General features: G+C 30.3%; 1 protein-coding gene across 1 annotated transcript; it reads right to left on the minus strand.

Annotated features, from left to right (window-relative positions):
• Positions 1–169: 169 nt before the first annotated feature.
• LOC132760313 (uncharacterized) lies at positions 170–3,151 on the minus strand (the record flags this gene model as incomplete). Its single annotated transcript, XM_060752265.1, has 5 exons — positions 3,052–3,151; positions 2,615–2,770; positions 1,617–1,693; positions 1,031–1,102; positions 170–295 (listed from the first exon to the last, which is right to left on the minus strand). Coding segments are annotated over exons 1-5 (465 nt in total), but the record flags the coding sequence as incomplete, so codon positions are not given.
• Between the last annotated feature and the right edge of the window lie 11,160 nt (positions 3,152–14,311).

Below are 14,311 nucleotides of genomic sequence, written 5' to 3' on the forward strand. Positions count from 1 at the left end.
CATTTTGACTATATACTAGTATATATTTTTGTTTATTACTTTTATGTCAAATACTAAGTAATGTGTATTAATGAAAAGAATATTTGACAAAATTAAATAGCTTTAACAAAGATCAAAGTATGGTTTCTTTTTTTTCCTTTTGCCAGCCTATTGACAAGAACAAATATACTTGATGGGTGGGGTAAATAATTAACTTACGCCCGTTACATCTATCAGTATCACAGCATTGTATATGCACGGCGCTTGAACTTCTACCAAATATCTGAGGAGTCAAAGCCGCATGTGGAACACAAACCTTAAAGAATAGAAATAGAAGGATGGAGATAAGAAAAAGAAATATTTATCCTTTTCTTTTCTGATCTGTTCAGTTTGTGTGTGTGTGTGTGTGTGTGTGTGTGTGTGTGCGTGCGTGCGTGCGTGTGTGCGTGCGTGCGTGCGTGCGTGCGTGTGTGTGTGGTGTGTGTGCGTGCGTGCTTGTGTGTGTGTTTTTGTTTATTATTATTATCATTATTATTATTATTATTATTATTATTATTATTATTATTATTATTATTATTATATTATTATTATTATTATTGTGGGGTTGTGGTTCCAAGCTACTTATACACATTAATGTTAAATTTTCATGCTTATATCTCGTTCTAAAAGCTTACTTTGTCCGACAAAAAGCATATCCATGCAGTTTACTTAAAAATTAGATATTTATAAGCCAATTCTTGTACTCTCAAATACATGCATTATAAAAACAAACAACGACAACAAAGACCGATGTTTAAGCTAAGCCTTAATCAACAATAAGTAAAAAAAACTTTAGACATTAAATATCAATGCCCTAATTATTTATTTATCAGTCGTTTAGTTCTCAATCAAAGGTGAGACACAGAACATAGGCTTAGATTATTTTTTTTATTACATTCTGGCCTAATGCGTATTTGACAATGTCACGTGAAGTGTCTTTGCGAAACGTAGCAAGTAATTTCTTTGAATCAAGGCATATTGACAAATGTCATTTAAAAATATTGTAAAATACCTCTTTGCCTATACATCCGCCGCGGAAGCCGTGACTCTGATCAAAATCTGTAACCTCCATTGAATAACAAACCTGCAAATAATGATAAAATATTCAAAGACATTTTTGATCGCCGTAAGAAGTCCGTAAAAAGAGATCTATTACAGGCTTACATTTGCTGGGAACCTTCTTCTTGGTCGCAACTAGATCTTTATAAAGATTAGTTATTTCAGAATTAGTAATAGAAAGAGCATCGAAACACCAGGCTATCTGATTTGTACGAGGGGGCGTAGCTGAGTGTTTTTATCATAAAAAACACGTTCCCTGTTGCCACAATATCAAACCCCAGAAAAAAGTAACCAATGAAATGATATCTATCGCTTTCCCTTTCTCTGCTGTCATAATAAGTAAACCCCAGCAAATATGAGCCAATCAATGGCCATGCTCTGGAGTCTGGGACTCCAGTTAACGCACTGTGCATGTATATGATTGTATACGGTTTAATGAAAGGTCCCTAAACTATGATACAACTTTGGTTTTAATTTTTGGCAACATCCTCTTATTTATCAACACTATCTTTATAAAGAATATTTATTATTTGACATACCTGGTCCACATCACAAACAAATGTGTTACTCTGGGAAAGGTCTGGCACAAGATTTGAGGAGGTGAAACATTCAAGAGCTGTAATAAATGATACACTTAATGATAACAAGGCTCTCAATTATTCATTCTTAACCTCTTGTCAGTTATACCCGGTAAATGCCTTTGTTTTTTTAAGTGCTAATTTCAAACTTTCATGTACGGATAAGTATTTATTTTTTCAATTTATATTTATTATTCTCGTGCCTTTTCTCACGATTTTCTCACGATTCACGAATATATGTAAAGTAATTTCTTTTTATTTGCATATCCGTACTTAGGCTTATTCATGAACTTGCTTTCATGCAATTTCATTTTTTTTGCTTGTCCTTCGACTGTTTTGGAGACTATCGGTCGAGTAGCTTATATTTGTATACGCCATTGAAATAAAAACCTCATTACATCACGATGTACAATGTACAATTGTATCATATCATCCGGGTACTGCTGAAAGGGGCTTTTCACTGAGGTTTCTTTAAGATTATGGATTGGACATGATTTTTTTCTCAATATTTTAATACTGTTCGATGAAGGTATACACCAATAACGTGTGTACAACATTCAAATACCCTCATACCGTTTCTTCTTTTTTTTACAGAAAAGTAATTTTTATAGTGCAAAAAAGACCTTAATTAAACGGGCTAACAATCGCACTCATTATCGATGTTCAAGTTTATTCTAAGAATTATTTATTTCGTTTGAATTTAATGCCCTAGTTGTTTTATGTAAATGTGCTTATTTAACTGTTCTATAGGCTTTTGGACTACTTCCTGAAGGTAAGGTCGCTGGGTCTGTGCAGTTGTCCTTTGCCAATAAATATATCAAGTACCCTCAAAATCATTATTATTCTGCTCTTTGTGTAGACAACAACTAAATTTCGTTGGCACGAAATGAAGTAAGTTATCAGCATCAATTGTTTTTAAAGAGTACAGAAAGAATGTAAACAAGAATAAATTAGCATACGGCATTTCCCGCAATATCTCGGACAAGCTGTATCTCCGATACTTGTATCACAAATGCCCGGCTGATCGCGATGCATCAACTTGCAAGCGTCTGTGTTCACATCAGCGCATGCGTAGTCTCCTGAACTTACGCGGAGTAACGCCACGATACTCAAACCTACAGGGGGAAAAAGCAGAATTCATACGAGACATAAAATGGGATATTACATGGGCATTAATATCTATGTGAAACAAAATAAAGAAAATGGCATTTCCTTTCACTCTTGTAGATCGGATATACATGTACAAAACTGACCAATTTCGATAAAAAAAAAATAAAGTGATAATTACAATAATTAATTTGAGTCTCTAAAACTAGTCTGTCTTTTGTTTTCACCACGATTTCATAATATAAAAGTACAAACAAAAATGAAGCTTAAGCAATAAAACGAAACTCACATAAATAGTTTATGATTCCGACTTTTGTCCTCATTTCAGAAAAAATTTATTCTGATAACAGCCAGAGCTAGGTCACGTTTCAACTTATCTTATATTCCGGTGTTATCAACTAAATCGTGATCAAAGAAGTTGAGATTTTCTTTAAAAGTCGTTTGAAAATTAAATCAACTTTCTCACCAGACGGTCAATGAATCTACAGCTGTTCCTTCCTTCTTCTTCTTCTTCTTCTTCTTCTTCTTCTTCTTCTTCTTTTCTTCTTACGACTGTTGTTGTTGTTGTTGATGGTGGTGATGATGATGACGATGTTGGTGATGATGATGATGTTGGAGATGATGATAATGATGATGATGATGTCACTTATGATAATTATACTGATGATAATACTGATATTAATAATACTGACGATACCGATGATAATTATGATGCCGACGACGAAACTACTGCTGTTGATACTGTTGTTGAATAAGTTGTAGTTGCTGTTGTTCTTTCAAAAAAGTGACCAATCCATTTGCTTAAATAAACAGATATCTTTACCATAAGAGGCAGATTTGTTAGGTAGGCACATTTTAATTAAGATTAAGATGAGCTTTAGAATTAGTATAATTATTTTCTTTTAACACGTTTCCAATTTTTCTTTTCGCATTCAAATTATTACCATTAAGTCTCAAAAGAATTATTTGAAAAACTTACACTATCTTGCTAAGTAAACACATTCTACTTTACGGGGGGAGAAATATGTATACATGCGACAGCAAAATTAAACATGATTTGTATTTTTTTTTTATTTACTCAAACGCATTAAGTTTTTTTAACAAAAAGAATAACAAAATAGCAAATCGATAGAGCACGCCATTGTCTTTCCAGTCATTTCTGAAATTAAAGAACTTCATTAAAACATTGCTTTATGCAATAATATTAAAGTTTACCATAGAAGTAGTGTCGTGGCCGAGTGGTTAACTCGTCGGACTGGTAATGTAAGGTTTGCTGGCCCCGTGGGCGCAAACCCTTTCAACGGCAATCCAGAAACAGATTCAAAAGTGTAGCTTCCTACACAACAGTATAAACTAAACTACTATGACGTGTATAATCTGGTACACTTTTACAAGATATACCCATCTTTAACCAGATATGCAGATTTTGCATATCACTATATCATGTAGCTAGCTTACATGCATAGATATAATCTTTACAATTCAATGAATTATGTAGTGTGATATTATTTTTTTGTGTGAAAATTGACAATAATTATTAATTATCATAGCTATATACACCAACACTTAAGGACCACAATGGAAACAGGGGACCAATTTCAATGCAAATTCGATTTTGTACAACTTGAGAGGGTCTTCTTTGCACATGAAAAGGCTTAAAGCCCTAACCAAAAGAACATTTCCAGGAGATTTCCGCATTGCTTGGTCATTTTTTGCACACAGGCGATTTGTTCTTTTTCTATATAAATTTTGGGGAAAAAAACATCAATTTTACGAGTTTACCCTTCAAAAATCGTTTGACCAATTCCAGTGCAAATTCGATTTTGTACAACTTTGGAGGGTCTTCTTTGAACGTTATAAGGCCTAAAGCCCTAACCCAAGTAATATGTCCAGGAGATTTCCGCGTGGCTTGGTCCTTTTTTGCACAGGCGATTTGTTCTTTATTTATATAAATTTCGGAAAAAAACATCAATTTTACGAGCCTACCGTTCAAAAACCATTTGACCAATTCAAATGCAAATTCGATTTTGTACAACTTGAGAAGGTCTTCTTTGCACATGAAAAGGCTTAAAGCCCTAACCCAAAGAACATTTCCAGGAGATTTCCGCACGGCTTGGTCATTTTTTTTTTTTTTTTTTTCATTTATTTTATTTTTCAAAAACATATAAACACAATCATTCACATTTACATAGAAACTCCACACAGAAAAAAAGTAAAAAACAAAACTTTCAAAAAATTCAGAAAGAAAAAGAATAAATCTACTTAAAAACTATCATTCTTACACTAAACAAAACACACACACACACACACACACACACACACACACGAACACACACACACACACACAAGACAGGGAAAAAAAAGACAAGTGAATCAGTTTCATTTAATTTTTTACGTTTTATGGTTTATACGTTTAATTTACATAATATTATTGTTTTAGTCATCAGTATTGTTTGTTAAAGTGTTAGATAATTTACACCATTTTTGTTTGTACGATTCAATTTTATCACTTGACAGTGCAATTGCTTCTTCAATCTGTATCCTTAACCGCAAAAAGTTTTTAAAAATATCAAAAGTGGGCTTTCTTCCTTGATATTTCATTTTTAAAATGTAATATTTCATTAGAATAATGATATAATTTACTACAATACTATTTATATTGGTTGTAAGCTCTCCAAAAAACACTGTTTCTTTACTGTATGAAAAATGAAGATTAATGGATAAGAGAAAGGAATGCAAGTTTGACCATAAATTTTGCACAATATTACATTCCCAAAATAGATGATGAAGTGTTTCTAAACTACTGCAGCAAAAATCACACAAATTTGAATTGCATAGATTATATTTGAAAAGCATAGTGTTTGTTGCAGTAAGTCTATGGATGAACTTATACTGAAAATTTCTTAATGTCACATCTGTAGTACATTGTAGTGGTATAGTATATATCTTAATCCAATTCAATTCTATATCTATTTCTTTTTCCCATTGCTCTTCATTTTTATTTTTTTCCTTCTCATCATTTTCAAGTTGGATATTATATAAAAGTTTATTAATTGTTTTGGATTTTTGAATTTTATTGAGAAGCGTATCTTGTTCTTCCATATAAGTTGTGTTATTTTTTAGTTTCTCAAGGTATTGTTTTGGTATATTGTTTATTAGCATAAAGTATCTTAAATAATCAGCATTTTCTATTCCGTAAATTTCTTTAAAATCATCATATTTATAAAAGGCTTTTTCTCCTATAATCATAAAAATGTTCTATATAAAGTATGCCTTTATCATGCCATGTTTATAATAAACCAGTTTGTTGTCAATTTTAATGCTAGAATTATTCCATACTATGTCTTTAACATTATCTTTGTTTTTATTGTGCTCATGCTGAATGTGAAACCAAGACGAAAGAACATTATTCATGAACGAATTATGTGGATATAAATTATTGATATCATTTTTTGAAAGATTACACTGGAAGATAAAATCATTTCCATTTTGCTTTATCTTGTGTTTTTACAAAAAGTTTCCATGAACTCTCATTTTCTTTGTTTATATACTTTTTACCCAGCTTGCTTTTACTGCATTAAGATAATATGTAATGTCTATCATTTTAAGTCCACCATTTTTTATATTAAGTTTTAAAGTTTTGCGTTTATTTTTTCTGGTTTTCCTGCCCATAGAAAGTGAAACATCGCTTTAGTTATTTCTTTCATCTTATCATTGGATGGGTTTGCTAAAACTGAAAAAGGATATATTAATTTTGGCAATGCAAAAGTTTTTATCACTATTACTTTTCCCATTAACGTAAGCTTTCTGTGTTGCCACTGCTTTAAGCAATTGAAAAAATCTTGAAGTTTAGGTTCTAAATTTATGTTTGTATTTTTCTTGTAATCTGACGAAAAATAAAAAGCCTAATGTTTTTGCTGAATCAGATGTCCACTTAAATTTTCTATTTTTTACAATATTCTATGTTAGTATCTTTAAATGACCCGACTCGTAATATTGTTGATTTCTTTGAATTAAGGTTTAAACCGGAAATTTTACTAAATTCTGATATCACATAGACAAGTTTTTCGAAAGATTTAACTGAACCATCGTTTACGAAAGTTGCATCATCTGCAAAGAAGGATTGTTTTATTTCTTTGTCCTCAACTTTTATTCCTTTTATTTCACTATCTTTTTCTATGTAATTGGATAAAATTTCTAAACAGACGATGAATAATGATGATGATAAAGGACATCCTTGTCGAACACCCCTTTCTATGGTAAAAGGTTCTGAGAAATGACCATTATTTACAATAATACTTGAAATATCAGTGTAAAAAAGTTTGACCCATTGTATAAAATCTTTACCAAATTGAACTTTTGAAAGAGTATTAAAGATAAACTGATGATTTAAAACTATCAAATGCTTTTTCATAATCGGCAAAGAATAATAAACCTGGTTTGTTTTCTCTTTTGAAGATATTCAATTATTTCAAAAATCATCCTTACGTTTTCACCAATGTAACGGTTTTTCATGAAACCTGTTTGATTGAAACTAATTATAGTTGGCAAAACTTTTTTTGATGCGATTAGAAATAGTTTTTGTTGCTAATTTATAATCCACGTTAAGCAAACTTATTGGTCTCCAGTTTGATATATCTGTAAGATCTTTTTCTGGCTTTGGTATAAAGGGATATAATTCCTTGTCTTTTGAAGAGTTGTTAGTTTTGATATTTAAAAAGAGTAATTAATTGAATCAAGAAAATATTTTTTGATGCTATTCCAAAATGTCTTATAAAACTCGACGGTTAAGCCATCAGATCCTGGACTTTTGTTGTTTTTCATTTCTGATAAAGCTATTTTACATTCATATTCATTTAATATTCCTTCACATATGCACTTTTCTTCTTCATTTAATGATTTAATGTCTGTATTAAAAAAATTTAGATTTGATTTTTGTGGGGCTCTGTATTTGTATAAATTTTCAAAAAATGATTTTTCTTCTTTTAATATTTGTTTTGCGTCTGTAATTTCATTATTTTCTATTTTTAACTTGTGTACAATTTTTTTCTCCGCATGCTTCTTTTCTAAGTTAGAAAAGTATTTACTATTTTTTTCATTTTGTTCTATGTGAATAGCACGTGCTCTCAAAATCGAGCCATTTACACGGTATTCATAAATTTGTTCAAGTTCTTGCTTTTTAGATATCATTTCTTTATGTAATTTATTTTCATTGTTTTGTTCATTATTGCTAGTAGTTAGTATTTTTTTCTTCTAATTGTTTTATTTCTTTCATCAAATTTAACTCATTTTCTTTTTCTTTCTTTTTCTTTTGACTTGCATATCGAATTGTTTCATTTCTTATTGCTCCCTTTATAACCTCCCATAGAGTATTTGGATTGCATGCTGTATTTTATTTCTGCTATTGAGATTATAGTTGCTTTTATTTGACTTTGGTACTTTTCATCTAGTAATAAAGAATTGTTCAATTTAAAATAGCCAGGCCCTTTTGTCATTGCATTATCATTTATTGTTAAAGTTACTAAAGAGTGATCTGTTTTATATCCGTGTGAAATATTACTTTTTGAAGTGACGTTACATAGCACGTCAGATACTAAAAAATAATCTATATCGGCAATATATAACTGGTTTTCCATTTGAATGCCATGTAAATTGTTTCTTTTCAGGGTGTTTTATGCGCCAAATATCACATAAGCTACATGTTTCTAACATACTTTTTATTTTATCTCGACATTTTCTACTTGTTTGAAGGTTTTCCATTTTTTTTTATCGATATTTGTATTTATCACTGTATTAAAGTCGCCACCGATTATAAAATTATTTTCATCGTTTTCAAGAATAAAATCTTCGAGCATTTGAAAAATGCTCATGTTATCATCATTTGGGCCATAAATGTTCAACATGGTAAAAGCTTTTTCATTTATTGTTACTTCAAGTACTATTAATCTTCCTATTATTAGTTCTTTTTTATTCAGAATTTTTACATTTACAATTATTTTTTATAAGAAATGCAACACCTTCTTTGTTTGATTTATTTCCACTGAAGAAAGACATACCTTTCCATTCATTTTTCCATGATTCTGATTGATTTGTTGAATGGGTTTCTTGTAACATATAAATAGAATAAGGTTGTAAATCAAGCCATTCAAAGATTTGTTTTCGTTTCCTATTATTTCCTAACCCCTCTAACATTTAATGTAGCTATTGTAGTTTCCATATATTGAAGACACAGGCATTACAAGTATGAGTATACAACCATAAAACCTTAAAATTAAAAACTGAGTCACTTAGGACATTCACTATAAACAGAAAAGAAAAGAAAATGACAACTATGTTTCATTTAACAAGAGGAGTGTAGATTGATCCATGTATTTTTATATTTCAGTATGATTTACGTTTCCTGTAGACTTTATATAACAGATAACAAATTTTTATGTTAAGTATGATTAGATTTCAGAGTGATTTATGATGTTTGATCTTTTGCATATTTTTTCCTTTAATAATAAATTTCATATACATATGCATGCATGCACACACGTACGCACGCACACACGCGCACACCCTATAACAATTCCATAAATACATACACACATGCATGCATACATGCAAATATACATACATACATACATACAAATATTTATTACAAATCATATAAAAAAAATAAAAAATCTTTAAGTATTTGACTTAAACCTCTTTCAAAATTTTATAAAAAAAGTACTTGTTTAATTATTTTGAATTCAGTATATGTTGTTTATCTTATTCAATTTTCAATGACAAATAAAATAATAAAAAAAACATCCAAGAATTGTTCTTATACTTTAAAATCTTACGTAGATTTTCCTCTTTTATCTTTGTTATTTATATTTTATCTGTGATATGGGACTAAAAAGTAATAAGAAACAACACTTATTGGAAGTCTAATAATCCTTAGTTTTAAATAATCTGTAAGATTTAGATAAAAACCACAAACAGAAAAAGTATCACTCTCCTTCTAAAGTGTGTCTTTTAAGGATAAAAAAGTTCGAAAACCTCAAAGACATACAAAAGGAAAAAAACATTTGTCATAGACAAAAACATAAGGTATGTCTAAAACAAAAAAGGAAAGAAAAACAACAACAAAAAAAAAACAAATAAAAAAAACAGTTACTGACACGCTGAACAACTTTTGAAAAAGTTTCTATTTATGGCAAAGACTTATCAACATCCATATGTTTGGAAATAGGATGAAAAGGAAAATTAATCTACTTAATACACTAAGTAAGCATGATAACTTTGAGACAAAGTTTGTTCTCAATTGAAAAACATAACACCATTACTTAAATTTATACAAAGGCAATACATATCTATAAACTATTGAAACAAAAATTAAGATTTATATTTTTTCTGAAAATGTTTCAACATTGTGAAAAAAGTATCACAATACAGGATGTTTATCTTTTTTAATATACTTTATAAGTGTACTATGTATATAGAATCAGTAGTTTCTTTGTAATTAAAAAAAACATACCTAAACATACTGAACACAAATGACATTTAACATTTCATTTAATGCAAACTGTGTATAAACAAAATTTGCAAACAATAAAACTATATTATTCTTACATATACATACATACACACATATACACAGACATACACATACATATATATACATATATACATACACATATATATATACACATATATACATATATATATACATATATATACATACACATACATATAGAAGTTTAAAGATGGCAGTATAACAATTGGTTTAGTTCTTATATATTCGTATTCTTTTTATGATTCTAGCAAACATGTTTAATGACTTTTATTTAACAATCTATTAAACAGTATAACTCCAAAAAACTATAGTAACTTAAAAAAGTTTCATGTCTATGTGAAAAAAGATCTAAATAGTAGGCTAAAGATTATATAAAACCACATAAAAACATGTGAGAAAAGGTCCCAGTTTTAAACTCATGTTATAATTCTTCTAACACAAAAAAATGAAAAAAACAAAAAAAAACAAGACACAAAAAAAACAAAAACAACAACTAATCTTTGGGAAAAAAAAAACTATCAAAAAAATGTACAAAAATTCATGAAATTGTGTATTTACTATATTTAAATTACAATAAAAAGTGTCTTTATAAAAATGATATTTCTCACACTTTTTTACACACCAAAAGTCATGAAGTTGTGTATTAACTGTTAGAAGTGGCCTGCTGTAAATGATTTTTCCACAGGGACTTGATTTTTCTGATAATGTATTTCTTATATGTTTCACTTTTATTTATATTGTTTTCATCTATTAGACGTTATTCCACGAAATATTAAGCCACTTAATGATATTCTTGATAGGGCACAAAAGATCACATTTCCACTGCTGCTTTTATAGAAAATTTTTCCATTTTTTTGTCCAGGCATTTATAACTTTGTTGGATCACTCTTTTGATTACCATCAAAACATGCATATTAACACGCGTTAAATCTTCACTTACAAATATATTGCTTCCTTTTAAATACTTTCTATTTCTCAGTAGTTTATCTCTTTTCATTCTTGATACAAATCTCACAATAATTTTGTCTATGACTAATAACTTCTTCATTTTCCGTTTTCTTCAATTTTTCGGCCATAGTTTCACTGCTTTCCTTTTTCTTTTTTGTTTTTCATCTTTTTTCATATCATTCATTTTGCTTCCAATGCCTTCATTTATACGTGTAGGATTTTCATGTACAGTCCTTTCTATTACTTTTCCCAGCATAATTTATTGATTCACTTTCATCATCTACTGAAATTATTCTATGCCTATTTTGATTGGTTGGTTTCCCAATTCGATGTGCTATATCTATGTCACTTACCATAAGATTTAAGCCAGGAATTTTGCCATTTAATTTCTCAACCACTTTTTTGTGCTGTTTGTTCAGCTGTTTCACCATTTGGTTTCTGGGATACCATTTATTCGTACATTATTTATACGGCTATATTGAGCATGTTTCGTTTTGTTGTTCTGCATGGGACCTTGCTACTCTCTCAATCATATAATTTTATCTGTTTGAACACTTCCTTTGGCTTCAATTTTCTTTTCAAGTTCAGCAATTTGGGATTTTAGATAAGCATTTTCTTTCAAATAATCAAACATTTGTGATTCCATAACTTCTAATTTCTTTTCAATGGACGAACACTTATTTCAGAACGCATCTCTAAGATGACATCTTTTATCATATTTTTTAAGAAATTGTCATCTTTTGTAATAACATTTTCCAATTTTTGGTTAATATTGCTTAAGTTGTGACTGCAATATCACCTTGTTGTACTTTCAGCCATTTTTTCATTAGTTTCATCTATAGATTTTCGAATGTATTTGTCTTCTGTTTTTTAGTATTTAAACTTGTATCTAAGTCACTTATACTACTGTTGCTTGATCTGTTTCTTACTCTTTTACTCTGATTTTTCTTTCCCATTTCAAAAACAAATTAATGGTAAGACAAACTCCCTGTGGTATTAGTTATTTTACACATGGTCAGTTTATAACATCTATTGTGCCTTTGTTCACAGGTCAACGCTATACAGTGTTATCTCATTTTATATCTGCTTATATATAATTCAATATTGCTCTCTGTCTACATTTGTGTGTAAATTATGGATCCATACTTGTAAAATAACTATGTTACAAAGTCATTTTCATCTTTTTTTGAAATCAGCAAAAGACTAAAATGGTTTACCGACAATTGTTTAATATCCTCCTCAATTTTCTTTTCAAGAAGTCCAAATAATACACAAATAAATCCAACTTTTTCACTGAGAGACAAAAAACACACACATTTAAAGGGACATCACTCATAGATTTTTTCTTATTGGTCATTTTTTGCACACAGGCGATTTGTTCTGTTCTGAAAATAATTGATATTTAATATGCAAGAAAAAGAACCAAACACCGGCTGTCGGTACAGCCGGGAATATCTTGCTCTCGGGTAACTGTTAAGCGGCAACTCGGCAGAGCCTCGTTACCGCAGTAAACAGTTAACCTCGAGCTAGACATTCCGGTCTGTACCGGCAGCCAGTGTATTCTTATATAATCATATTGTTTTAAACACTAAACTAAAGTGTTTGTAAGAAAATGGTTGTTCTTAATTGAAAAATGCGTCATGTCAAGTTAAACCCTCACAAAAGACATTAATGGTATCGGGACCACCGCACTGCGTTGCAACCGAATCCACCGCCGTCTGCGTTGTAATCAATTATTGTCAATTCTTTTATAAAAAGGCAATAACAATTTTCAAAATTTCCAAATTATGGTTGTTTTGGTGCAAGTATTATACATATGATGTAATGCTGGTGCATTAAGGGGCCGTTTTCTGCACACAATTGTACGTGTTCTAACCTAAAATAGGCAAATGTGGCGTCCCCACGTCAAACTGTACATAAGTGTTAGGAAAAATGGCAATTAATTGCACCGTGTGCGTGTAATAAGTTGGAAAAGTACATAATTATTTGGGCTCCAGTCTCACTAGGTGTTTCCGGTTTAACATTAATACATAAAGTAAAATTCAGCCATAAACTAACTGACAGCAGCAAACGGCCATATTTTATCCACCGCTTCTGCGACGAAATCTCCATCGCCACTGCGATGAACCAACCGCTTTTGCAAAAGCTATGGCTAGTGTGTGATAATAATTGCATTAATATTTATCATTTTAAATTCCATAGTAGAGTTGATTGCACAGTCCCGTAGCTACTGTAAAATATCGTTTATAATGTCCGCAGTCAATCGGCTGCCACTTTTCAACGTCTCTCTCGGCGATTGACGTCACCAACGTCATTGAAAATTTCTACATACTGCCTCTCCCTTATTTTTCTTTTTTCAATTTATCAATAACCCTTTCTTAATCATTTATTTCAATCAAAAAGTGTGCTGTGGCTACCTTAACCTTTTCCCTTTTTTCATTATCCCTTTCTATGTTTGAGTCAGTTTTTTGACTTACTATTGACATAATTTCTTATTGATCGAATTTTGTGACGTTCCGGCGGCATAATTTTAACGCAGGTTTTTCTTTTACAAGTGACATATGAATTGTGATTGCAGAGATAAAAGTCGTTTAAATGAAGTCATTTTTTTCTGACAACGTCAAATATGGCGCGTATTTTGAAATCTAATTGTGTCTTATTGTAAAATATACGCTTCATAAAGCGCCTATTGTCAGCGCAAATTTATGCACTGCGCCGGGTGTGCGTTGCCATGGTTTTTAATTTGCTGTTACTTTCAAGCTATTTGCATCATCAAATTAGATATGATATAGTTTTTCGATTAATTGTGATATATAACAATAAGTGATAGTAAAATTGACAGCCCCAGTCCGGTTTATTTTTGATCATCCCTCGTATGTCCTTAAGACTTTAAAATCTTTTTCCATTTTTAGACATACATATATATTAATAAGGAGGATTAAGCATATGCACTATTTACAAGTGACATTCACAGGGACACTGAACATTTCTACTACACTATAGTCTATCAGGATGATAACGCTTTAACAGAAATTCGTGCTTACTTTATAACGGA

This window comes from Ruditapes philippinarum, unplaced genomic scaffold (assembly GCF_026571515.1).
Source record: "Ruditapes philippinarum isolate M1 unplaced genomic scaffold, ASM2657151v2 ctg19918_1_1_1_1, whole genome shotgun sequence".
NCBI classification, from domain to species: domain Eukaryota; kingdom Metazoa; phylum Mollusca; class Bivalvia; order Venerida; family Veneridae; genus Ruditapes; species Ruditapes philippinarum.